The sequence below is a fragment of the Hydractinia symbiolongicarpus genome, chromosome 2 (assembly GCF_029227915.1).
Source record: "Hydractinia symbiolongicarpus strain clone_291-10 chromosome 2, HSymV2.1, whole genome shotgun sequence".
Classification (NCBI taxonomy): Eukaryota; Metazoa; Cnidaria; class Hydrozoa; order Anthoathecata; family Hydractiniidae; genus Hydractinia; species Hydractinia symbiolongicarpus.
In genome coordinates this window covers 13819850-13847565 of record NC_079876.1, presented here as the reverse complement: position 1 = coordinate 13847565, position 27716 = coordinate 13819850, and the positions used below count along the sequence as shown (strand labels likewise).

General features: G+C 31.3%; 1 protein-coding gene across 1 annotated transcript; it reads left to right on the top strand.

Moving 5' to 3' along the window:
- Positions 1-1193: 1193 nt before the first annotated feature.
- Positions 1194-26995, top strand: LOC130629541 (protein phosphatase 1 regulatory subunit 21-like). The gene is made up of 28 exons (XM_057442792.1): positions 1194-5178; positions 5359-5427; positions 5554-5631; positions 5731-5802; positions 7437-7747; positions 8291-8337; positions 8419-8466; positions 10221-10273; positions 12102-12191; positions 13123-13182; positions 13510-13611; positions 14583-14671; positions 14937-15073; positions 15419-15496; positions 15581-15642; positions 16315-16380; positions 18477-18563; positions 18682-18747; positions 19059-19154; positions 19300-19338; positions 19603-19665; positions 20408-20488; positions 21142-21237; positions 21336-21371; positions 21827-21901; positions 22686-22727; positions 23270-23368; positions 24473-26995. The coding sequence occupies exons 1-28, from the start codon at positions 5119-5121 to the stop codon at positions 24644-24646; spliced, it is 2376 nt and encodes a 791-aa protein (XP_057298775.1). The 5' UTR covers positions 1194-5118; the 3' UTR covers positions 24647-26995.
- The last annotated feature ends 721 nt before the right edge of the window (positions 26996-27716 follow it).

The window sequence follows — 27716 nt, the reverse complement described above, 5'->3', positions numbered from 1 at the left end:
TTTGTCTTTCTTGTATTTAGAAAAATTCAACACAAATTCATTTATTATAGCCATTTCCAAAACAAAATTCATGTCAAAAAATTATTATATTTCCTTCCCATGTTCGCATTTTCGTTCCCCAGCGCTGAATTTTTCAAGAACATGTGCTTTTGTGAGAAGGGGGAATAAAAATTTTGGTCTTGTCTTCTACCGAGTTCATAGCATCGACAATTAAATTATTGAGGGCAGACAGTGCAGTGGTTAGTACTGGATTACAAAGACAAACCATTCCAAAAATTTTGGCTTCAAGTATATATACATTGTTTTTCTAAAAGGAAAAACCTTTAAAATATATAACCCCTGTCTCAAGTTTTGATCTTTGAGCACACTTTCTTATTTGATTTGTAAAGCTGAATAGAATAAAACAACCACCGTTGCGTTTTTTTATGTTTTTTTGCAGTAGCAAATAATACTGAATAAAATATATGCGAAGGAGAGTTGAATGACTTGGAGATAAAACTCATGTTAGGCAAGTTGTGGTGCTCGTAGGCATATTTTGTTATCAACGCGAAGACTAATATCTAAAAGGTATATGTAGAGCTTTATGGTTTTAAACACGAAAAAGAAAATTATTCTTAGCTAATTTTTTAGTTATTTTACCTTGGAACTACAGATTTGTAATTTATTCAGTTCTTCCAAAGAAAATTTTGGTACAAAATTTATAGGACTAAGAGTAGATAAATCAGGTATGTCATCATTTTAGAGCTTGAATTGCTGCAAATTGGATCCATTGCTTACAAATTGACACTGTATTTTCAAAGAATTAATTTGTTACAGATTTGAAAAGAAATACAGCTAGAAAAAAGTAGATTCTTTTAACAAACTGTATAGCCTGTGTTGTGACTCTTTCACATGATGCAATGTTTTGAACTATAAAACATCATACTTGAGTGTGAACCCAGCTTTTATTTTTCTGACGCGCTTTTTCAAAAACGGAGCATTTTCAAGAAATTTGTGTCAACAATAAATAAAAACATTTCCAAAACTCTGAATTATGAAATAAAAAAATAAAAAATTTTTTAAACCGAAATTCCTCTTTAAGCGTTTCCTCCACCAGAGCGGAGAAGCGGAAAACATGCAGAAGTGACTGGTAGCTATGTATATGGAAACCTATGCTATACCTTAAAGACACTAAACTTCAAAAAATTTACTCGTGGAATATAACAAATTAGGGATAACAAAAGCAACATTAGTGATTTAGTGGCTAGGGAAAAAATGGCAGGATTGCATGCATTTTATTGGAATAACAAGACAATGCGTCGTCAGCCGAAGCCCTTCGTAATTCGTGTTCCTTAGTATTACCTTCAGTTCAAAATTCGCAGAATTAAAGAAAAACATTGTAAAAACCGCCTTCGCACAATGCAGGCTAGATGTTAGGGGGGAGTGGACAAACACGCCATGCTATTTCTATAACTATTTATTTATTGACAACTCAGAGCGTGCAACACTAATTGTCTTCTATGCTTTGAAGTTGATCTGTGCCCGTGTAGACGCTGTGTAGACAGAACAGATTGGATGGAAAATCGTATCTTAACACGCTGGGTCTCAATCACGTATATATACGTTGTGCGATCCTTCGCAATAACCCAACGACGCATATTTACGTTTGGGGAAAAAAGGGGATACTTATTGTTTTTGTAATTTCTTGGTTATTTTTCTCTTTTGAAAGTGTTTATGAAAGTTTAAAGTTTCTTGTTTTCAAAGATAGATTTATTTTTTTGGGAAATATTACGTCTATTACTTACACAAACCATGTCGGTTATTTCGCTGTTTGAAGGAAGTAATCATAACACTTTTTGAAATTCGTTTTTCAATGACACAAATGATACATACTTATAAATATTTTGATGAAGAAAAACACATTGTTTCAAAACAAACTGTCACAATTACATGTCTGTACATGTATTTATAACTGAGAATACTAAGAGATGCGAACTACTCCTCTTCAGATGATGATGTTGCATCGTCGAAACCGGCAACGTTAATATTCTGGTGATGGATGCGGAAACATGGATCAATGCATAGGGCTTGTTGTTGTGGGCATCGAGACAATATGTATCTTGTTTCGCGTCTTTTACCATTCGATGAGCAGTGCTTGCAGTTTCTGGCAGGGTGTTTCTTTTTTTCTGCTGGTTCAATCGCAGCTAAGTAGTAAAAAGAACCTCGTGGTTGCATGTGTTTCGATGGCTTTGGTTGGCCAACAATGGTTTCCTTGAACTCATGTACCTTTTGTTTTACTGTAAATAGCTAGCTAAAATGCTACCATTTTGACTACAAATAAAAGGCTTCGCCGTTTGTTTATTTATTTTTTAATAGAGAGAAAAGTTTGAACCCAGGGCTTTTTAACTTTCTTACATCTGGATAGAATTAAATTTCATGATTGAAACCGCTGCGCAAGGAATCGCATATATTTTTTGACTGCTGAAAAATCTAATTTGACCAGCTGTTTTGGATCTTTGGCAGTCAGTATGACCAGCAGTCGTCAAATATTTATTTTAAGTGGTGTTCATTGTCTTTTGAGACTTTCTACAAACACAGGATCTTTTCGCTTTCTACAATCCAGTTTTGATATTTTATTAAACGATCTATGTCAGTTTTTTTGCTTCCTATGACCATGTTTTGACGGTTTTAAGCGATTTACCAGAATGTTTTTGCTTTCCATGATCATGATTGGTGTATTTTTCAGGATCTATGAAGACATTTTAGTGATGTCACAAAGAATGCAGATATTTAAATAGTGATTGTATGGTAGTGAGACATGGGCAGTAAAGCAGGAAGATCTTGACCGTTTAGAAAGGAATGATATGAGAATGGTTAGGTGGATGTGTAACGCCAGTCTGAAAGACAGAAAGAGTTCAGATGAGCTAAGAAGCAGGCTAAGTCTCTGTAGAATTAAAGATGTTATCCAGATAAGAAGGTTGAATTGGCTGGGGCACTTGAAAAGAATGGAGGAGGATAATTGGGAAAGAAAGTGTAGACACTTGATAGTTCCTGGGGCAAAGCCCAGAGGCAGAACGAGAAAGACTTGGCAGGAGGTTATAAGGACAGTCTTGATACAGAGGAAGTTGAGTTTAGATCTAACACAGTCTAGATCAGATTGGAAGAGGATCATTAATACACCCGCTCAACCCATGCTAGCATGGAAAACGGACGTTAAGCCGAGAATGATGATGATGATTTTCCTAATTTGCTTCTTGAAAATTTAACTTTTTAGGATCACTTGCGCACTGTACGCGCAGAATTATTGACTCTAAAATCTTAACGAAATGGCCTAGTTGAAGTATTATATGAATTAAAAATATTATTTTTTTAAACAATCATGGATTTAAAAACATTAAGATTAACAATGGATATTATCCCTTACATAATGGATCAATGTTAGACCAATGCAATAAATGATTAAATCGCAAAGTGTGCGTAAATTCATACAAAGCTTTGTGTTTTTAGCATTTGACTTTCCATATTTTAGACTGTTATTTAAAGGGGAGGTAAAGCTGTCCTTACTTAATTGTTGGTTTGCTGTTTTTCAACTTGTAGTTTTGTTGCAGGGTCGGTCTGTTGACAGATTATTTTTTTTTACCTTTTTGTCAGAAAAAAAAATCATTTTATGTCTACTGTGGTCTTTTCGTGAGCCTTACTGTGTTATGCTGGGTCTATTTTTGGTACCCCTAGGAAATGCGCATTACAATTGTTGCACTTCAAAATTGCTTTTTGTTGTCGATCTTAGTCCCTGTGTATCCAGCACCGTTTATACGTCAAAAAAGATGACCGATGAAACACGTCAGCGTAAATACATACTGTACTGATACATAGAAACAAATATGGTAGCTGATTGAAGTGCACTATTGCGGCATACTCTGTTGTTTTGATTATTAATTTACTTAGCAGTTTGTTTGCCTTCTTTTTATTTTGCTATACTTACACTGTAAAAAAAAAGTAATTTGAGTCAGTAGTATACCTGTTTTTGGGTTGGAAATCAGGGAAATACTGGAAAACTAAAAGAATGATAAAAAATCCAGACCCAAACTTTTTGTGGTCAACGAGAAATTGAAAAGGTCAGTGGGAAAATAGCAAACTTAATTTTTTTTAAGGACCACCTAAGCTCTAATTTTTTATTTAAAAAAACAGTAGCCAAATGTATATTTACATTTTTGTTGGACTTTATTTTTAACAGGATTTGGTTTAACAATTTCAATTTATTGAATATCTTCATGGATGTTAAAAATATAAAATGGATATCTTTTCAGTCATGATTATAAATATGAAAGACTTTACATTTGGCAAAATTATTTCTAACTTTAAAGTAGTCTTCAGGAATTTTATTATTATCTTTTTTAGCACAAACTTTCAGAGAATGAACTCATCGGTATGCGGTGATTACCACATTTACACCCACTACTGTTGTCAATTCGATTGCCTTTTTTCAACAACTTTGTTTTCGTGGTTGCAACTATTCTTGTTCTTCCAACAACATTTCAGGCTCAAAACCAAATGGCTTTAGAGCCTTAATGTCTGGAACAGTGTTCTTTATTTGATGAGGAACTATAATGCATTTCTGCTTTTTATTTGTTGTTTTGTTTGTTGAATTATAAGCATCAACATATAGAGCCTCGTGTAGCTAAGTGGAAGTTTGAATTAAAAAATGTCATATTCAAATTAGAACCTGGTCTTTTTATTTTGACACACTCAAAAACGAAGTTCTTACATAGATTTGAACAGGGAATATAGATAATTTGAATTAAGTTCTTGTGTTTGTGTGTTATTTTTCTGATTTTATAAGTTGAAATACAAATACATAGTCCAGAAAAAAAAATTACATATGTGTAAGGTTACTCCCCCTTTAAATATTTGTTTGTTTTATAAGTAATATTTTTTTGCGAGTGTCACCTAAACTTTGCTAAAAACATAGCATGAAGTAATCTAAACTTTGATTAGTTTTAAATGAATGTAAAAGCTTAGACAATGTTGTTAATTATTTTTTGAAATCTCTAAACCTCTACTTTTATATGCAGTGTAACTTTTGTAAGCAATTCTGATGGCAACACACATTATACCTAGATGATTATTATGCAATGAAAAATGGAGAAAGCTGACGATTTAAATTCTAAATATCAAAGGCTTGGTTTAGAGTACCAAAAGGTGAGTATGTTCAAGTAGTTCTTTTGTTTTATTCTACATACATAAGTAAGCTAGGGCAAAATAAAAATATCTTATATTTGCTCCTTACTGGATGGAATACTAGGTTTTTTTCCATCTTGATAACAATTTACCAGTGTCTGGTTAGTACCTCAAAGTAATTTTTTTTCAACTTTATAACAGGTTCGCGCTCAAGTAACAGTTCTCAAGAAGGCTGTTCTAGATGAACAAGCTGCAAGCAAAGTTATACAAGTCAGTCGAAATAATTTTATACTTTTGTTGGTTATGGTTAACAAATTTTTTTATTTTGGTTTTAATGTTTTAATTTGAGTGCTTTCAAGTTGCTGCTTGTGTAGTGTGTTGCCTTATTTTTGCTAGGAAGCCTTGAAACAGAAAGATCAAACTATCCGAAAACATGAACAAGATATTGACAGTTTACAATTTCGAAACTCGCAGGTAGAATGTTTTTAGATAAACGAACACATTTGTTTTTATGCTGGGTAAAAGATCAAAATAAAAGAAAGAATTTGTACATTATAATACTCTTTTTCGTAGCTGTCAAAACGTGTTGAAATATTGCAAAGTGAATTGGATGAATATGAGAGAAAAGGTGCCAAACCTGGAAAAGTAAGCATGTTTTAGATTTTATTAGAGTTTTAGATTCCTTAAAGTATTTGAAATAGTTTTTACCTTTTCAGTCTTAAAACTTTTATCTGCTGCATTATCAGGGAATTCCACGAAGAAAACAACACGCGTGCTACACATCGCACGCGTAAATCTATTTTAGAAAATTTGCGCGTGCGTTTTTTTGATTTTTTTCCTGGTTTATCTCACTCTTATCAGTCCCGTGAGTGTTAAGTGGTGTAAAAGTGCTAAATATATTAACAAAACACCTTAGTTCGTTGTAGGAAGTAATTTATAATAGGTATATAACATATAATTAAGTTTAAACAGTGGAAGAAGAGACGCTGACACGTGCCAGACGTTGCACTTACTGCAATGGTCTGCCATTTTGTTTGTAGTGCTATTTATCCCCAACCTTGTTCCCAGGGTTATATTTTCTCCGTGGGTTATCTATTATCTATAAAAATGGTAAAAAAGGGGAGTCATTTTTTATTTATTGAGGTTTCAAGTTTTGTTTGTTAGATTTTGGGAGACGGCTTGTTTGGAATAGTTTAAAGTTGTTTTTAAATTTAAAGTTGTTCTTTAGATTTTTAAAAGTAAAACAAGTATGTTATGTTCTTTTACACAGTTAGGAATTTTAAAATAAAATGTTCAACATATTTAATTTAAACACGGGAAAAAAACACGGCGTTTAATTAACGTTTTTAAAAAAAATTTAATTTAACCACAAGTGGTTATTAACTGTTTTCAATGATACAGTTGAAGCTGTCGATGTAAAACGATTGATTTTTGGAATACAGTTTTTAATAGTTAAATGCTTAAAGCATAGCCTTAAACGACGACATTAACTACGCTGTAGAAAATCAACTTTTATAATTCCTTCGTTAATTTTTTTATTTTACGAGAGTAAAGAGCGTAATTAGCGCGTGCGATGAATCGCACGCCTGAATAGCTGTTGCACGTGTGTGGGCGCGTGCGCGTGCGATCGCACGCGTCTCATGGAATTCCCTGATTATGATAATTGCTGTGTTTTTGTTATTTATTATTGATCTATTAAACACTCGCATCTCAATTTTTTAGGTTTCATACAGAGCCTTAGATATTGGCCATTACTCAAAACTACCCCTTAGATTTCTATGAAATTCTTATAATCTAGAAAATCTAATAACTTTCAATAGGATTATCCTTAGAACTTAAAGCTCACAGTATGATTTATTTCATCATTCTGTAAATTTTATACATGATTAATTCGATTCCTGATTTTACCTGAAAATAAGGAAATATTCCTTTTTGTGGCTGTCAGAAACAGAATATCAAAATTCGTGCCAGAACTAAAGTAATTGAATTTTAAGCAGATAGTGATACTTGGACTAACTTTTGAGGGGGTCATAAACAAAATGTTGACATAAGCAAAAATTAAATGCTGCCATTTTGTTTCTTTTATGGCAAAATATAAGTGTGTCAAGTTTGATTCCTGTCAGGCCAATCAAAAGTTAAAAATCACTGTCAGGGTTTCTTTCCAATCTCAAATTGTTACGTTTAGTCATCAGGTATGAGTGCCAATACTTTGACTTGTTTATTATTCTTATTGTTGTTTATTAATAACATTGTTGTTTATACTTGTTTACTCTTGACAGCAATCCAATTCACAGACAAGTATAAGTTTTATCCATGAACAAGAACTTCAAATGAAAATTGCTGAAAATGAAAGTTTACATAAACAGTTACAAGAAGCAAATCAGCAGAATGAGTTAGTTGTGCGCCATCTTGAAGCTCGCCTGGAAATTTTGGAACATGATAAAGATGGTTATGAAAAGGCGATTGATGATTCCACTTCTAAAAACAATGCAGTGATCGACAGAATGAAAGAAGAGCAGCATTTGCTGGAAGCTAAGTTACATAAACAAGAGGAAGATCTAAAATTTGCAAACATAATGGCTGAAAAATAGTATGTTTATTTTTGTAAATTTTACCTCTTTTTGAACTTTTTAAAACTGAAAATCTTGGGACATTCTTAAAGTTAAGGTTCAATTAGCAGGTCGCATTTCGTAATTTGCAAATCAAAATGCCGCCTTTGCGAATCATTCTACGAAAAAAAGTTAAAATTGTTAATGCCATTTCTTCATCAATCATTTGTTTAACCTGTTTCTATAACAGTTGCTGCAACAAAATAACCATTATCCAGGAATTAATGTCAAGTGGGTTGCCGACCCCCCAGACGACAATTTTTGCAAAATCACTTTATATTTCTAATTCGAACCCTGGAAGACATAAACTATCCATTTGTTTTGTGAATATATCTATACCAATAAAACCTGTCATAAAAACAGCGTAAAAGTTGAAAGTTCTTATTGTCAGTTTATTACCATCAAATTGTATTAGTTGAATTCATAATGTAATGTTGTAGAACGCCTTTTAGTATTTTCCTACCATGCTTAATCTAACATACTTTTTACATTTCGTTGATTTTATTCTGTTATTTCATTATCAGTTCGCAACAGTTGAAAGAAGCTCATAAGGAACTGCGATCTAAACTTGGTAAGAAAATTGCAATTTGAGCCTGATGTTAAAATTTGTTGGGTTTTTTTTTGTGGACAAGTTATTACTGCTTTATTATAGACAAAACAAACAAATTAATTCAAGAAAAGATGCCATTTATTGACACAGGTAACACCGCTACATTCATTTTAGAAATTCAACTTTTGGTTTCTTCCCCTATTTTTTATGGTGTATGACTGGTTATATTTTCTCAAAATTAAAACAAGCATTTTTTAGGAATATTTTGCTACATGCAGTTGTTCTATGTGTGCCTTATTTGTCACTTCGCTATCTTAGTTCTAAGGGGGCCTAAGTCCAGGTCCTCCCCAATTCCAAAGGGGCACAAGTCCAGGTCCCCAACAATTCTAAAGGGGCCTAATTTCATTTTTATTAAAATTGAGAATTTTGATTTTTCTGAATCTATGGATCACTGGCTTTCTTTTGATGTGTTTGATGTGTTTTGAAGTTAGAAAGTCTTGAAAATTGATCAAACTTTAGATAAAAAACATATTTAATTTTAAAAAGTACATATGGGCCTAAGTCCATCTGGATGAAATGTTTCAGTTTTAAAATGGCCTAAGTGCATAATGGAAAAGGGCCCAAGTCCATATTAAACTCAATTTAAATAAAAACAAAAGGATCTAAGTACATTTATTCTTAGAACAGCCCAGCATTATGGTTGGTTGTTAGTAGATGAAAAAATTGAATATAGTGTATTAATAATCCAATGTTAAAGAAAAGCAACAAAACCTGCATAGTGTGTTTTCATATGTAGTTAAGTCCTTATAATTTAAATTAGTAAGAGACCTAAGTCCTTTTTTTTTTTTCTTGGTAGCACATGATTTATTCACTTTGCCAATAACAGCTTTTGATCCAAGAAACAAAATCATAATCATGGCTTTCAGAAAAGTTTTACTTTCATATTAAGAATGACTTCAGAATCAAGTAAAAACTTTAATTGCAGTTTTCTCAAAATCGAGAAAATGGGCCCCTTTAGAATTAAGGCACTCAGGACTTAGGCCCTTTAGAACTAAGGTAGCGACTTGCTTGAAAAATTTGTATTAGCAGACTCAATATTACAAAGTAAGCATTTGCTGTTGGCCATGGAGATCTATATAAGGCATTGATTAAATTGACATACTTTTTTCACTGATACGTTTTAAAGCATTGTCCACTGAGTTACTGATTTTTTTTTGTTTAATTTCTTTATAATATTTCATGTTTTCAATGCAAATGTGATTTAGAAAAAAGCAACGTTGGAGCTACTCACAGAACAACACTATTTGCTTCTGGGGAGCTGTTTTTTTTATGTGCAATTGTTACTTAAAACATTTTTATCATGTGCTATTAAATGATTTTATAAGAATATTTGCATGTGGAGTTAGAAAGACCTAGACTAAAGTTTTCTAAACAGACATTTTTTTAACTAACTTTTCGCAAACAAAAAGTTTAAAACTAAAATAATCACCTTGGTACTTCAAAAGTATTGGGGTAACACATCAACAAACCTTAAGCATGTGATTTTAATAAAATTTAAAGCAGAGGCTAAGCAATAATTTTTCCTCTCATCACATCACATCATATACCATATAGCTGAAGTAAAACTATTCTTTTAACTTTTATAGTCCTTTTCCCTGTTTGCTGACAGCATTTATTTTTCATATTATTTTTTAATCTCCAGTAGGAATCCAACTTTTGCAATTTTGGATAACAAACATATCCTTAATGTCTGGATAAATTAAAAAATTAAAGTAAAATAAAATAAAAAAAATGAAAAAATCACACTTCATGCTTATAACAGCAATTTCTAAAATGGATGTTTTCTAACTAAAGTATATTATGTCACATGCAAGTATTTTGGTAATTTTTATTATTATTTTTAGAGAAACAAGAACTGAATAAACTAAACATTCCAGTGTGTGATCGCGCTCATCAGGTATGGAATTGTTTATATCAGTGAAATATACTATAAGACTTATACATTTTAATAAAAATTGGCTCTGTGATTTGTTTTGGGTTGAACTTTAATGGTACATTACATCAAAAATTGCATATTATGCAGGTGAAAACCATCATATGGGATTTAAACAGATGGTTTCTATTAGCAATAATTTTAAAATGTATATAACTTTAAATCGAGGCTCCCCATGCATTCTTCTTCTTATAATGTTGTCAATGACTGAGTAACATGAAAGCAACGCGAGGTTCTTGTCTCAATTTTATGAGGTTGTTTTGACACTGATTACATAGAAATTGAATATATTTGTTTAAAGAGTTACACTGTAAGAAATACACAACGTCACCAGTCAAACTTTCATACTGGTGATTCAAAGTGGATAAATTGCCTTTGGGTAGTTGCTTTCTACAAATCGTCTTGCTTATCATATGAAAATCACTGAATAAAAATTGCTTTTAACCTGTTAAAAAATTGCCAACATGTAACTTTCCAAATAGGTTGCAGCTTTTAAGGCTATCAAAATACTTCATTTTATTAGCTAATGTGCAGACAAGGGTTTTTTAAGATTATGACACAACAAAAGGAAAAAGTTATGAAACGAAAGCTGAAAAAATATTTTAGATGTCAATAAATTACCAAAAATATTTAAATACATCTGTAAAAATGTCAAAAATCTACCTTACATTTAAGAGAAAATTCATGCAAAAAGCAATTATATATCTTATGGTATACAAAATCAAACTTTTTTGCGTCGGGTTTTTATTTTTTTCTTCTGTTTTATAAATATTATTGCAGCATCTATGGGTGTAAACCCCTTATGCTTTCTGAAAATATTGTGCTAAAGGAGAAAGTTTCTTACTTGCAGCACATTTTAAAGAAGCAACTTTCTGCATGGTGTACAACTTTTTATACTGTTGTAAGCATTTAATCAGGTATATCGCCGGTTGTTATATTGTGCTAGTGGAAACAGTCATACAGAAATTGGTGAAGTAGAACATGCATCTGGTTTGTAAGTTATTATGCCAAGCTGTTGTATTGCAGTAAAATCGTAGCATATATTTTGTGCTAGTGGAAACAGTCATACAGAAATTGGTCATTTTAATATTAGCATATATTTTTAAAATAATAATCAAAATTAGCAATCCCAGATGCTGCAGCAATTATGTTTTCATGATAACCACTCCGAAGTACAATATGCATTGCCTATGTTTATTTATACACTAAAATAAAGTCTCCGAAACACCTTACTTGGATGGAAAATAAAAAGCTTTATCACAACTGCAACAGATTTTAAAATGGTTCGTCATACGTCAAATTAAATCTGTCTAAAAATAATATTAAATGACATAAATTTCAAATATCAAAGAATTAAAATGAAGAGGTTGAAATAACATTTGGTTATTGGCCAAATTTCTTACTGCTAAACATGTATTTTTCTCTTTACACTGGCATCCAATAAGTACACTCTGTCAAGTACCTTTTTATGCAGCAACAAATAAATTTAAAGCTAGCGAATCAAGCATCATTTGAAAAGTCTTATTCCAAAGATAGCTGTTTAATTCACATTGACACTTGCAATTGCAGACTTATTAACTTAACAGTCAGGCTTTTTTACGTCAACAAAAAATTATTTATAAATATTAATTATGGCTTTAAATTGGCCAAGATTTAAGGTCAAAAATTTTGTTTTGATAAATATTTTTATCTGCATGATCAGTTACCATAATAGATACAACCAGTGATGCAGCGTATCTTCATGATGTTACATTTTAGAGCTGCAAGTAAATCTTTTTGTTTTATTTTTTAGCACAAAGCTCAATTGTTTTTGGATGTTTTTACAAATCATTTGATTGTGTTTATGGCTGGTCTTTCTGATTATCACACTTACTTAGAACAGGTTAGAATGATGTTCCTCCTTTGAGCATGCTTAGGTTTTTATCTCAACTTTTTATTTGTATTCAAGTAAGAAAACGTTTTGAATGTAACTTAATCCCACAGCGTGTCATACTCTAATCCTGTGACCTGATATGCGACTTATACAAAGGACATTGATTTCCCGGCAAATTCTAATGTTATTTTGAAATCTTGAAAAAGCCTTATAAATACGGAAGCAACTGAGAATTATGTGCCGATATCTATCATGTGCCCAGAGCTGTTGTCAAATAAAAAATGGCATCCTGTGAAAGAGTGTACACAAATATAAATGAAATTTTGGATCATAGCGATGATGAACTGCACCTTGGTTATTTATCAGAAAATGGAAGTGAACTTATTTCCCATTAAGAAATACAATGAGGAAGATATACCGCTTAGTAAAGAATGTCATGTATGGCCCCCCAAACTGTAAATAATGTCGATAGTTGATCAACCGATAGTACGCAGAGGATGTGCAGCAGTAAAAAGTCAGGTTTAATATGGGTTGAAATACTATTGTGATGTGTGCAGGATTTTGAAGTAGTTTGGTCTGAAATAGCCATTTTGACTCTGAGAAAATAAAACAAAATAGCCCAGGAGTTAAAGGGTTGAATGTGGACATAATAAAAAGATTTGTTGAATCACAATAATAACATATACTCCCAAAATAAATGTTTATTTTATTTCGTAGTTAACCAATTTGTTTTTGTCTCCCTGTTTGTTTACGTTTTGTGCTTTTGTTACAAACACCAATTCTAAGTTTATTTATTATCAGAACTTATTAGTATGTTAACTGCAAAACCAATCAATGTGGACAAGTTTTGTTCTTTTTGTTTGACTTGGTCAGTTAGAAATATTTTTTCTAGAAAATTGAACGTTGTATAAACCTATGCTTTGCGATTTTATTTTATTAGAGGTTGAAGGTGTATTCTGTTGATGTGAAACAAGAAGAGCTGAGTTCTGTCAATGCCAAGGTAAATACTTGTCGACAATTGTAATTAGTAACCATGGCTACTTTCTAATTATCTGTAACCCATGCACATGTTTATTTGAATTAATTATTATTAATCAATAATAAATTTGTAATTGCAAAGTGGCATTTTTAAGAACACATATTTATAATTTTACATATCTTTGTGGGCACGTCACATATTCTAATTGTCAGACTAATTTATTCCAGCAGATTTTGTACATGCTTTTGGTTTTTTTAACAAGGAAACATTTTCAAATGCTGGCTCTGTTACAGTTTTACAATGAAAATCAGGAAACAATTAGTCATTTGTTTTGTGTTGTTTTTTCAGTTCTGCACTCATCTGTTGACGAACGCATCCCACTCACGCAAAGTTCAACACTGTTTAAAATTGTTACAAGAACAATCACAAGATGAAGTTTTTATATCCATGGTAAACAACTGCATTCTTAGATAAGTCTGTTGCTAGGTTTGATATTGTGCAGTGCAAATGATAGCTACAATTAAGACATAATCTGATGCAAATTAATAATTAATTAATATGCTAGGTAAATAAATAAATTAATTTATATTCATAAAATAGAAAAATGACGTATGTAGAGTATTGCTTTAGATGTTAACCCTTTCTGTGTTTACCAAGTTTTTTTTGTAATTTTAAAAAGATTAATAAACGATAAAATATAAATTAGGACGGTTGCTGTTATTTTTAATTAAAATAATGTAAAGAGATAAAAAAGTTGAATGCCTTTAAAGTAACGATCATGCCTAAGCCATGTGCTTATCCAGAAGGGGTTTAAAGCATGCTCGAAGCATGTAAAGGTCAATGTACATGTTCTGTCTAGATATTTGTTAGAAGATTTAAAGGAACTGTTTTTATCAGGGTAAGGTTAGACCTTATTGAGGTTGGTCTTGTAATTCAGGCAAAAAAACTGCGCAAAGTTAAATGAACCTTAGAGGAAGCAAATAATTTGGTAAAAATGGGAGCTTTTCAACAGAAACTTATGGTTTATGATACACATTCATTCTTAGGGTGTCAGAGTCTTTGTAACAAGTGGCAATCATCAAGTTGTTGTGTATAATTTATTAAATTTTTAATGAACTGTTTATTAATTGAGTTGCTTTTTAAAAAAAATTTTGTCAAGTAGGTTAATTCGCTGGTTTTTTCTGTGAATAAGATGCACTGAAAATATTTACATTTCATTAGCCTTGATTTATAGGCTATTCAGACATTATGAATATTAGAAAAAACTGATTTTGCGCTACTTATTATTATTGTTATTATTATTATATTTCATGTTTGAAATTTGATACTTTATGGCTATGAAATTGTTGTTTATAGGCTGTAAAATATACAGGTGTGGTAGATATTATATAGGTATATTTTGTAACATTTAAAAACCTTAGGAAACCTTGTCAAATTTTCAAGATGTATCATCTGCATTTCAAGCCTACGTGAAGTATTTGGAAAAATTGTTGCCGTATCGAATTATTAGGTTTGAGTTCGTTTCTTTCATTATTGTCTTATACATATCTATAGTTAATGAGAATGATTGGAAAGGTCAGTTAAAACATATCGTCTTTATTAATATGGGTTTCATGATTAAGAGTACCTGTTTTTTCCTTTCTATTCTTGAAGAATTAAACATGTTCAGCTTCAAGGTATCACTTTAATAATTTGGTTTGCCTATACCTATTTTTTGGTGTTTTGGTAAAGGAATTTATTTAACTTCACCTGGTATTATTTTTTTCATTTTTTAGCATTGATGAAGAATGTCGTTCTTCAACATGGTCTGAAAGTTTAGAAAAATGCAACAACAAACTTTTGTGTGAGGAGAAAAAGTTGACATCGTTGTTTAAGAAACTGGCTTCATATGTTTCCCTGCTTGCATCAACAGGTTGTCTTTTGTTTCTTCAGGTTACTGGTCAGTTTTTTAAAAAATATTTGGTTACTGCAAGTCATAATGTAAGTCTAAAAGTCTGGCAAAAAATTTTTAAATGCACTTCTTTAGAATTTTAAAGGCTGCTTTAATATTTGCTTTGTAAATGCCAAATGTAGCAACGATGTATGGTTACTTGATGAAAAACTTAAACAGCCAACGAGACTTTGATTGTTAAAAATTGATGAAAAAAGCGAAAGGCAGAAAACATGCTTATCTAACATTGTTGCAACTTGCAATTTATTTAATTCAAAGAACCTGATTGTCTTAATCACGTCCTGTATTTTTTTGTTTTGTTTTTAGAATTACCGACATCATCAGTATCCACTTGTGTAAGCAACCTTAACACAACATTTAATGCAATGAATAGCTGTTTTAAAGGTACCCATGTAGATAATCATAGTAGACGCTCTCACATAGATGGTTTTATAAAAGATTTCGTAATAAAAACACTTTTTTTTTTAGCCATATGTAATCATTATGTTAATAAATCGGAGGAAGAGCATGGTTTACCCACATATACTGAGGTACTTTATTTGATCTTTCATTGCTAAAAGTTTACTAACTGGTAGCATTGTGGTAAAGTGGGAGGTGGAAAGGTCAGGCGCCCAGTCCTTGGCACAGTTATGTCAGAGAGTAAATTATGAGTTGATCCTTTTATGTAGCACTTAACAAGCTATTGAGACTGAGGTTTTGTTTACGCTATTAATGTGCTTACATTAGATGAAATAAAGCTTTAAAATTCCAGGACTACTCTTTGGGGCCCTTGTTGACAGGAGAACTAACAGAACTTTATAGGATATCCTGGGTAAACAATTTTATCGCGAGACATTGTATTTATTTTTTTAAAAGCCTGTAAAAAGCCTCTTTTTAGTGGTAAAGATTCTTAAAATATTATCATTTTTTCATTATCGTAAAATAATCAAGTTGGCAGGTCAAAACAGCAGTCACAATGTTATGATGCCACTTTAACACTTCTAAGTGCCTAAATAATGCAGGCATGTTAAAGAATGCAACTAGCAAGTTTTAAACGCTGTTTGCCTGGCCTACGTGTGTGCAAAAGTAGCACCTTTGGAGCCTGTCAGGTGCAGGAATATTTATGTTCATATTTTTTTCCGCTGCTTTTTTAAACTTACTGTGAACTTTCTATTTATTCATGTTTAATTAATTTTTTAATTTTTTGTTTGTTTTGATTTTAGAGATTAAAGATTACAGATGAATGCTTATTATCCACTTTGAATTCTCTTGAAACTTCAAGTGGAAAGGTAGAATTTACATTTTTTTGGGTAATTTAAGGTTCCAATATGCGAAATTTTAAAATAGCTGGAAAAATGAGGCAAATGTCAGAAATTTTAGTCAGCAAATGTCAGAAATATTTCTGAAAGTTCAGGAAAATAAGAAGTTAATATTGAAGTTAATAGTTTTACACACATGAATGCCATGTTTTTCTAAAACTGCACAATCATTAAAGAAAGAATATTGTGCACATGAACAAATGAAACTTTATGGTTAAAATCATACTCGAAAAAGTCAGGAATTGTTAAGATTTTATCTGTGCGAACATTCCCCGTTTTTTGATCCAACTTTTTTCTAAAAATGTTATTGAGAGCCCTTATTTATACTGCAGGAATTTCAGGAAAGAAGGAGGAGTAAGTATTAAGTTTTCACTGTGTACTACAGTGATGATACTGTTTCTCTACCATAGCAACTTTCTTTTATATCCTTATGTTCTTATAGACTTGTTATTAGGTCCATTGATAACTAATTATTATGCTGCTAGTCGTTAGACCTTGGAAAGATCCACTGCTTCGCCCGTCCTTTTTATACCGCATTGCGTGTGTCTCGCCACCTGCGCAACTAAGCTACCATTTTGCGTGACAGACAGTCGGACGGACAGACGTATACGGGTATTATAATATAGATTAGTTTTATGAGTTACATTTATTAACAAAAACATAATGGTTGATGTTTAAAGTCTGTGTTTTTGTTATTGCAATTACTTGTTGGACTTGTGAAGTGTTGAGGTAACTATCACATATCTTATGTTGTAAACCAAAAAATCATGGCATTTGATTTCCTCCTACGATAAGTTTTAGCTAAAATAGTTGTCATCAATTCTGTGTCTTCTTTGTAGAAAATAAAATGATTGCAAGAAGTTACAAAATATATATACATAGAATGTTGTGTTCTAAATTATCCAATAAAATATGGTTAGATTGTGTAGTATGGTTAACTAAAGGTAAAAGTGAGTTAGCATGGGCTTTTTAGTGATATACTCAACATCATTCTCAACTTATCTTATACAATAATACGATGTGTATGTGATGGTCATAGTAGATATGCTCATTTTCCTTTGATGTCGCCAAAATTTTCTTTGAAGTCGTCGAAAAAATTATGTCTTAAATGTTAAATTTTATGACGTTACGGCGCGACGTCAATAACACTACTTTAACGTCAATATCCTATATTAAATTAATGAAGCCATTACACTGCACTTAAAACTTTGAGGCCAAATAACTTGGAAACGAGGTGGTGACGTCAATGCTTTTTCACCGCGTGGGTAACTAGGGATCACCTAGGACCAATTTGGGTAATTTTTCCCAACCTAGGTCCCCAAATTCATTTCGAAAAACCTTTAAACCCTAATATCTCTGCAACCATTTGTCAAAGTCACATGATCCTATACATTTTCTTGATCAGCGTTTCAAGATCTATACGATGAAGGGAACAGGTATACAAATTTATAAAAAAATTTTTTAAGGTTTTGACGGGTCTTTGCTGACTCCAGCAAAATTTTTAAACCCTGATATCTTCTTAGGCGTTCGTCGAGAACATATTATCCTGTACATTATTTTAACCAGCATTTCCACCTCTACACAGAGACAAAGAATAAACAAATTTCGCAAATTTTTTTATCTGCACCGCACTGCTGACGTCAGCAAAACATTTAAACAAACTCTCTTTTTTTGACCTTTTGCCTAAGTGGATTTCTCCACGTTCTTTATAGACTAGTATTACCATATTTATTCTTTCTGTTTTTTCCAATTGGTCCTCTTTAAACATTAAATATCATCATGTTGCAGCATTGGATTTAAAATGGTCAGAAAAGCATCCATTGAAGTAATTTTCAGGTCCAGCAGACATTCCAGTTGTTAAAAAGTCAAATGGGTCGGCTGCAATTTTTTTGTCGCTGACAATTTCCTGGATGGCTTAGTATGTAACTATTTTAGGTTGAGGATAAAGTGAATAGAGAACAGACAAATTCAGCATATGAAAGTTTTTTGTAATAAAGGGAGATGCCTTATTTCTTTCTGTCAGTTTTTTGTCATCTGTGTAACAATTGTGTATGATTACTTTCTAGCTGTGTAGCTTGTTCAAAGAGAATTTGTCTTTTATGGTTGCTTCAAGAGGGTTTAAACGCAAAGGTCTTTCCTCTGATTTTAGCCAGGTAATTTAGTAAATAAATATTGTTACTTTGTTGTCCCTTTATATTAAATTATTTCTTGGAATGTCACTTTTTCCTGTGCGTACTGTGTTTAATTTCTTAAAAATTATGTTTTTTCTAGAACTTACCGATAAATTTAAAATCATTCTTTAACCAAGCATCTTCTTACATTCAAGATGTGCAGCAGGTTTGTCTGTTTTCATTTTTTGAATCCTGTTTGTATGCCGGGTAGATTTCCAGGATAACTGTACTCGTTTTGTTTCCAACTTTCCCATTCTGCAAATTAAAAGTGGTTTATAAGATACATTTGAGATATTTGAGTTTTGCCAAACCTTGCAAGTCAGTAAGTCAGTAAGTTGTCTACAAAAACTAATTTACAAAACCTTTAGAAACCTTTTAACCTTTTTTATTCCCATTTCCAGAAGAAACTGATACTTGATCATACTTGATCATGTTTTCTGCAACATATATATCTCATTGCTGAGTAACTTTGTTTAGCCGCCTCCACAATCGGTTCCATACGCTCTAGCAGTTCGAAATTATCGTTCACTGGTAACATCCTCTAGCGATGCAGATAAGCGATCACAACAACAGGTGTGATATATTGTCACTTGTGATTTCTCTTATACGCAGATTGTTATTATTGACATGGTTTGATATAATTTATGAAAAGTACTTTTGGTTATTTTGAATGCAAAATTTCGATGGCTTTATATTTTGTTTTCTATTTGTTCTTAAGGTGGTGGATTCTCAAGAATGTATCATGAAACTTGAGCAGGTCAGTAGTCTTAGAAGTGTATACATTCAATATTTTTTAGAGCACTCAAATTAAACAGATTATTATCAAATGTCAAGAATTTTTAACTACTAGAACTTGTCATCATAAAATTGTAGTTGATACATTAGCAAAAATGTTTTAAAATGAGCAAAGCCTATTTGCTTTTAAGCCAATCAATAATGCCTATTTGTTTTGTCTGTTTTTCTTAAGTGAAAAATCCACTAAACCCATTCTGCTTACAACACAAAATACTATCTTCTTAAGGAAAAAGAGCATTGGATGTTAGAGACGCAGTTACTAAAAGCGAAATATGAAAGAGAACAGAAGGTAAGAGTATCAAGAAAACATTGTAATAATGACGTGCATGAGCGACTTATATAATTTTACATTGCAACTCTTACCAGTAGGTAAAAGTATAGCGTAGGATAGGAAGCTGCGATAGGAGTTTTGCGGCTTGCAGAAATGTTTGTGCTAAGACACCAGTTCTTTTAGGAGAGGTGGGGGAGGGGAAGGGGGAAGGAGTGATTTAATTTAGTCATGCTGTCATTAAACTCAACAACATGATAAAATTATGAGTAGTTGAAGAAGATTTAAATTATCTTCTTTCACTAAACTTTTCTTCTTTTTATGAAATCGTTTTGTGATAAAGAGTGTATTAGTTGTCAACAGTATTAGATGTCAACATGATTTAGACAATTAATTTTGTGTTTCTAACTTGTCTCCATTTGCAAATTCATACATGATGACGTCATTAAATTACTGTTATTACAATTTTAATTTCATCTGTTTATCAATGTTTGTATTAATTTGCATAATCGTTTATTTTCTTCGACATTTATTTTTGTCATAACAAACAAATTATCTCAAAATATTTTTATTTGAATTGAGTACAGCACACCTGAAGAGTTGCATATTAGACACAACATTCTGTGTTTTATTTCACATTTACTATATTTTTTCTGATATAACATAGTGTTAAATTGTTATTATCTCTTACCAAGTATCAATTTTTTAAAAAAAAGACTCCAAAGAGAAATCAAATTGATAGTTGACTTATTATACTTTTAAGAAAACAAGTCTATTGGGTGAAGAACTGAAGAAATGTAAAACAGAAGCTTTGCAAAGATCAACAACATTAGAGGATAACATGGTATGTCTGTTAATTTTTTTCTAATGTCTAATGTTGGACGAGACATTCATAGCTGTTTCACTGTTTTATTATCAGTTTATATCAAGATACACGCTTTTTTGTATAAGAATAAACTCAATAAGAATATCGAGGTTAAGAAATGGGTTAAAAATTAAGAATGTCTTAAGAATATACTCAAGCTCGACCTTTTGTTTTAGATAGGAAAATTTGTGTGAAGCACGAATTTTGATTAGAAGTTTAATTTCTTATACTGTATGTTTATTTTCTTGTCAGCTCACCTGTCTTTTACACTTTGTTTAATTACTTTCACACATTTTTTAACCATTACAATGGTAGTAATTATAACACCTGTTCTGTCCATATTGTTTTTTCTTGTGTAGGCAGTTTTTTAACCTCAACAGTATCATCTTTAGGTATATTAAGAGTAATTACATGCTTTCCGGCTGTAGCCATGCTAAGAATTTTTTTAAGAATATTTGAGGCTGAGACTTTTCAAAAAGTTACGAATACCGAGGCTGAAACGAAGAAACGCTATTCTTATAAAAAAAAGCGTGTATACCAAGATAAAAAGCATAAACTGAATTCCTTCTTTAGAAGTGAGTTCTCCAACTCTTCTTGTTGCATTGGGAGTTGTAAAAGGTTTTTGTTTCTAGTCATTCGAGGGATATGCACAGCAAGAAAGAAGTCGAAGTTTACAACGAAGTGTTTCTTCTACATCATCAACACCTGATACTCCTCATCAAATTCCGGTAAGTACCAAAGATGGGGCTGCCTATATCCCATTTTTATGTCTTTTTCCTTTTTTTATTTTCCCCTTTTTTCATTAATAATGTAAATTTTTTTACAGCTTGGAACACTAGAAGTCATTAACAGAGACAAAAATGTTAGTATCTTTTGTTTTGTTGTTGCATTTATGTAGATCTGTAAATATTTATAATTAGTGGGTGGCCCTTGGAAAACTCCTGCCCTTTTTACACAGCATTACGTGCGTCTCGCTACTTGCGGTACCATTTTGCGTGATAAACAGACAGACACGTACATGGGCATTATAATATAGTTCCATATGAATATGTTTATATGAATTTTCCATATGAGTTTTTTATATAAGCAAAGTGTAATTACAGGATACATGGAAGGACAGAAACTCTGTATATATGTATCTAGTTTTACAATGTAAACCATCCTGGAAGTTCTATCACTCTTTACAAGCTTATTATTGTGACCATAAGGATTTTTTAGTGTCGATGTTTAGGTAATTTGGAAATTTTGTTCATTGAATTGTCAGGTGGTAACATTGTTTTTTGATGCACGTTTGCAATAAAAAGTAATTTTCTTCAGGCATTGTTGGACAGCGAACATGAAAACTTAGTAAAAGACCATCTCACAAATCGTATCACCCAACTCACGAAACAGGTAGTTTGTTTTTATGAGTTCTGTTTTCTTCACGATTTCTGTGTTTTTATGTTTCTGGAGAATCTATATACATACCAGGAAAGCTATATACATACTAGAGAATCTACATACATATCAGGGAATCTATACGCATACCAGGAATCTATATAAATACCAGAAAAATATACATAGCAGGGAATCTATATACATGCAAGAGAACCTATATACATACTAGAGAATCTATATACATACCAGAGAATGTATATACATATCGGGGATTCTATATACATGTCGGGGAATCTATATACATACCAGAGAATCCATATACATACTAGAGAATCTATATACATATTAGAGAATCTATATACATATCAGGGAATCTATATACATAACGGGGAATCTATATAAATGCGAGGGAATCTAAATACATACAATACTATATTAAGCATATACTACATAAGGATACCATACCATATTAAATATACTACATATGCTTTACTATATTAAGCGTACCATATATACTATACTATATTAATCCTACTATATTATTCATGCTATATTTACCATACTATATAATGCATATTATACATAGGATACTACATTAAGCATTATTTAATGTTTACATAGGATTACTAGGTATAGTTTCATGAACAAGTACAGGGGGTTTGACAATAGTTAACACTTGATTAATATAGGTATTTATCGTTTTGTCATCTTAATAAATATATGTTACTCAATACAGTCTGTGTAATTACATAGTCCTGCAAATTTAATGCGTATCAATTCTTAAGATCTTACATTTCAGCTTCAAGTTACAGACAGCAAATCGATAAATTTTTACCAAGAGGTAATCACTTTGTTGATATTTATCTAGTTTTTGTTTGTTTGTTTGCTATTTTACACATCTTTATTATCTCCACCAACCAAATGTATTTTACACATTTTTATTATCTCCACCAACCAAATGTGTTTTACCCATTTTTATTATCTCCACCAACCAAATGTATTTTACACATTTTTATTATCTTCACCAACCAAATGTGTTTTACCCATTTTTATTATCTCCACCAACCAAATATATTTTACACATTTTTATTATCTTCACCAACTAAATGTATTTTAGCCATTTTTTTATCTCCACCAACCAAATGTATTTTACACATTTTTATTATCTCCACCAACCAAATGTATTTTACACATTCTTATTATCTCCACCAACCAAATGTGTTTTACCCATTTTCTTATCTCCACCAACAAATGTATTTTACACATTTTTATTATCTCCACCAACCGAATGTATTTTACACATTTTCTTATTTCCACCAACCAAATGTATTTTACACATTATTTTATTGTCTCCACTAACTAAACTATTTCTTTCCATCGTAGACTCATGCACTATACAAACAGATCATCTTAGCTGATAAAAACAAACAAAAATTAACCAATGAGCTTGCAGAATCAAATAAAAAAATTGACAATTTGCAGGTTTGTTGTTGTTTATATTTTTTGTTAACTTTTATTTATGTATTTTTTGTTGACTTATTTTCTTAATTGTAAAAATAAGAGGCATGGAATTTTCATTTATTAATGAAATGCGCCGTCTATCATTTTATCGTTTTTCACATTAAAAGAGTTATCAGATAGCTTGTATAATCTGTAGATAAGTCTAGGATCTAGACGGTTTATGTTTAAAACACGCATTTGTTTTTTTTTTAAAAAAAATATCTCCAAAATTTAAATTGGCTAAGGAAGGACCTAGATGGTTCATGTTTAAAATACGCATTGTTTTTTTTTGTTTTTTTAATGAAAAAATATCTCCAAATTTTAAGATGGTTAAGGAGAGACCTAGATGGTCCACTCTTTTGGCGCAACCTTAAAGGCATGTAGATAAAGTTTTCGTACGTAAAGTTCTGTGTTACATAACTAGCGTCACTCACACGGTTAAATCCACTGAATTCTGTTTTTTTATATATCCATCGTTACACGTCTGTAAATAAAATTTATATGAAACATTCTGAACAAAAAACACCCCTAAAATCCTTGAATCTGATTGGATTATTCTCTCTAGTGGTTAAATCTGATTGGATTATTTTCTCTAAAATGGGTCTTTCAAGAAAAATTTTGCAATGCATGCCGGCTATGTTCAAAATCATCTTTGGTTAGAATATTATTTTTAAAATAGGTTGTTCTAATTATAGATGCAATGCATGCTGTTCAATGGGGTTATGTTGTGTTTAATACTTTAATAAAAGATCTTTTACTCGAGTTTTTGATTGGTTTATTTTGTTTTGTCTTGATGGTGAAAGCTTATTTCAGCAACACATAGCCAATGTTGATCTGGTTTCCCAGTTAAATAGCCAATTATTGACATTGTTATAGCGCATTGCATGACGGTATAGGTAATTAGAATATGGGTGCTGTGTCCTTGAGTAACATGATTGGTGTCATTTTCTTTTGGTTGTGTTTGTGAAGTTAGATTGATATGCTTTTACTAGAAAATTGATTTTTGTTAAAAATGAAAGTTTTTTCAGTATATGGTATTCAGCTATATAAAATTCTGGAACTGCGAATATCTTTTGTTATGTTCAGGACGAGCTGGAAACGACAAAGCGAAGTTATGAGGAACAGTTAAGGATGCTGAGTGATCACTTATGTGGTATGAACGAAAAGTTGACCTCGCAAAAAGATGAAATCGACGAACTGAAAACAAGCAGTGCAACACCCCCTAAGTTAAAATTCCAACTACCTGGACGAAAGAAATAATTCTCACAGCTAGCATAATTATTTTTTCTTTTTCTAAGATCAATTTATGTTTGGAATTTTTTTAATTAAGTCGACTAGGTTGATTCTGTTGCCTGTTTTTTTTTTGTCCTGTGTTGTAAAATCGTTCCACATGTAGTAAAATATTTTTGTACTAAAAACTAGTGTCTCTATAGCTTATCAAGCGAACATAGTTGTTCCTGTACATAGCACTTATATCATGACGATCATTAGAAGTGTTACGTATGTTGTTTTGAAAGATTTCGTTGTTTGTTTGTTTGTTTGTTTTGGCATTTCTTTTTTTCTAACAATGATTATTAGATTTTTCCTGTATTTTTTCTATATTTCATATATTTTGATGTTCTTGTTTTCAGTTTAAATTTCTAATTCTTCTCAGAATTCTGTTTTGTAGTTTGACCGCTTTTTCTCCGCCCGTTTCATAGAGAAAATAATGTTATTGGAAATCTTTATCGATGGGAAAAATGGGAATAAAGTTAAAAAAGAAATAAAAACGAAAAAAAAAATGTTTATCATCCGAAGAATATCACAAAATTAATCTCATTCAAAACCACTGCTGAACATATTTTAAACTGTAAGACACTCTACGATAACTGTTGTGAAAAAAACGACACGCTATAAAAATGAGTTTAATATATCTAACATAATGATAAGTGTCATGTAACAGAAAAAAAATTAATCTATATTTTCACTGCGTAGTATTAGTGTTAGGAGAGAAACCTGGTTTTCCTCAAGGAAATAATCATTGTGGATAATAAGAAAAAAAATTATTTTAACCAAAATTCCTGAGAAATTAGCCGTTTAATGTCTGCCTTTATTTTTATTTAAAATTCTTGTATTAGGTAAAGCGAGGACAAAACTTAAACACACTGTCAGTAAAATGATATTTAAATTTTTTCATTGTCCTTAAAAAACATTTAAACTAACATTCTAAGCTATTTTTGTAGCACCCTCACAGCCTTAAATAAATAAAAAATAAATAAATAAACGGGGGAAGAAATATGTTTGGAAAACCATACAAATAACGAACAGCAAAGAATATAAAATAAATATTTATTTTGGTAAAAATTTGGTATTACTATTATTAATCAAATATTATATGGCCTCTTTTAAACTGGTTTTTGGGTAAAGATAAACTGAAAGCAATAAAATACAGTTACAAAAATTCAATATCATGCATTCAATTCCAATTATTGTATATATATATTTTTTACACACATTTAAAAGAACGCTTAAGTTATTATTTTATTTTTTCCGTGTAACTCCACCCTTATGGTGACGGTGTTATTTTTGTAGTAAAATCCAGGTATTAGACGGCAGCTCGTGTGACCTCCTTCACACTTGGCTGCTGTATATATTATATATCCTAAGATAAATGATCCTTATATATCCTAAGATCGAATATTGTGGTCACAAATAACGTCTGACATTTTTGGCTAGTTTCTAACGAACAGGATTAAAATCATGCGATTTTAAAATGATAGTAATTATCGAGACAATACACCACCACAGGACTTTGTTATGGGTAGCGTGTTCCTATGTTACGTTAATGTTATGATAGCTAACCTGGTAACCAATGACGTCATTTGGTGTAGATAATACTTAGTGTTACTAATTTAAACAAGACTATAGTGGCGTGTTTTACACCGGCTGAGTTGTTTGAATAATCGAGGTGTGTCGTCTTTTTACTTGATTATTTTACAGTATTGTGATTAATTGGAGTTTACGTTTGTTCTAAGCAGTTGTATTCTGATTGGTTGCGTCACCGCCATTATGTTTCCAGGTATACATATCTAGAAATAGTTTTTTTACATCATATTTTATTGTAAGGAGTTTTTCAAGTACATAGGTGTGTTGACAACAATAATGTATTGATTAGCTCTAGTCAGTCTAATATCAGTTACATTTTTTTTTTAAATTTAATTTATCGTGAAAGTTTGCACGTAATTTTTAACTTCTTAAAAGAGAAAGGTTAGATGTTGGAAATGTTTTTTTTGCCAGATGTTTTGTTCTCCGATGTTAGTTCGGTCCTCGGTGTTGTTGTCGTGTTGTCAAGAACACCATGATTTATGATAAAACAACTTCTACTGATTCTGTATCCAATGATAATGTTTCTGTTATGTTGTGATCTTTTTCTTTTAAATATTTATGTTTTTACTGTCTGTTTCACTTACAGATTAATTTGATTAGTATTGCAAAGGATCGCGGGATGTCTGGCTGTTTGATCACATTATTCTAATTTTTTAGATTTTTTATGTTGCATAACCATAGCGAAGTGTATTCTTAGGTATGTGTTTATATTATGTAAAATATAACATTACTTAAGTGTGTTAAGGGACTTAGTCGATATGTTGATATTAGCCTATAATTTTATTTATACTTTGGCTTGACACTGTAGCTAGCTTTGTTAAAATGTTCATAGATAACTTTGCTCGTTCACATCGTTAAAAGTTTTCATGTTGATTTGATTATGTGTATCTTACAGACCAGAAAAGTCTATGCGTTTAAAGGTCTGCTTAATATACCGACTTAATAAATTTGCTTTTTTTGTATAATATTTTGTATGTGATACAGAATTTATTGTACACGAAAGAATTTGTATACGTATGGAAACGTTTTGCGTATTTTAATTTTTATCATGTGTATTATTGTTTCTAAACAATGCAAGAATTGCTAAAAGTGAGCTTGTAAAGTACACGTTATGCACTGCAATAGCTGGTCTGTAAAGTTTTCATCTCAATTTTAAGCAAGAATCTTATCATATCGTACTACATCATATAGCATCGTATGGCACTGCATCATGTAGTATGGTGTATTACTGCATGATATAGTATCGTATGGTTCTGCATCATATAGCATCATCTTCATCATGTATCATATGGTACTACTTCTTATAGTATCCTGTGAGCATCGTATGGTACTTGATCATATATCATCGTTTAGTGTTACATCATATAGTTTCGTGTGGTACTATATGTTATCGTACTACATCTTCTGTAATATCATATGTAGTATGGCTTATAGTATAGTGTCGTATAACACTGCGTCTCAGCGT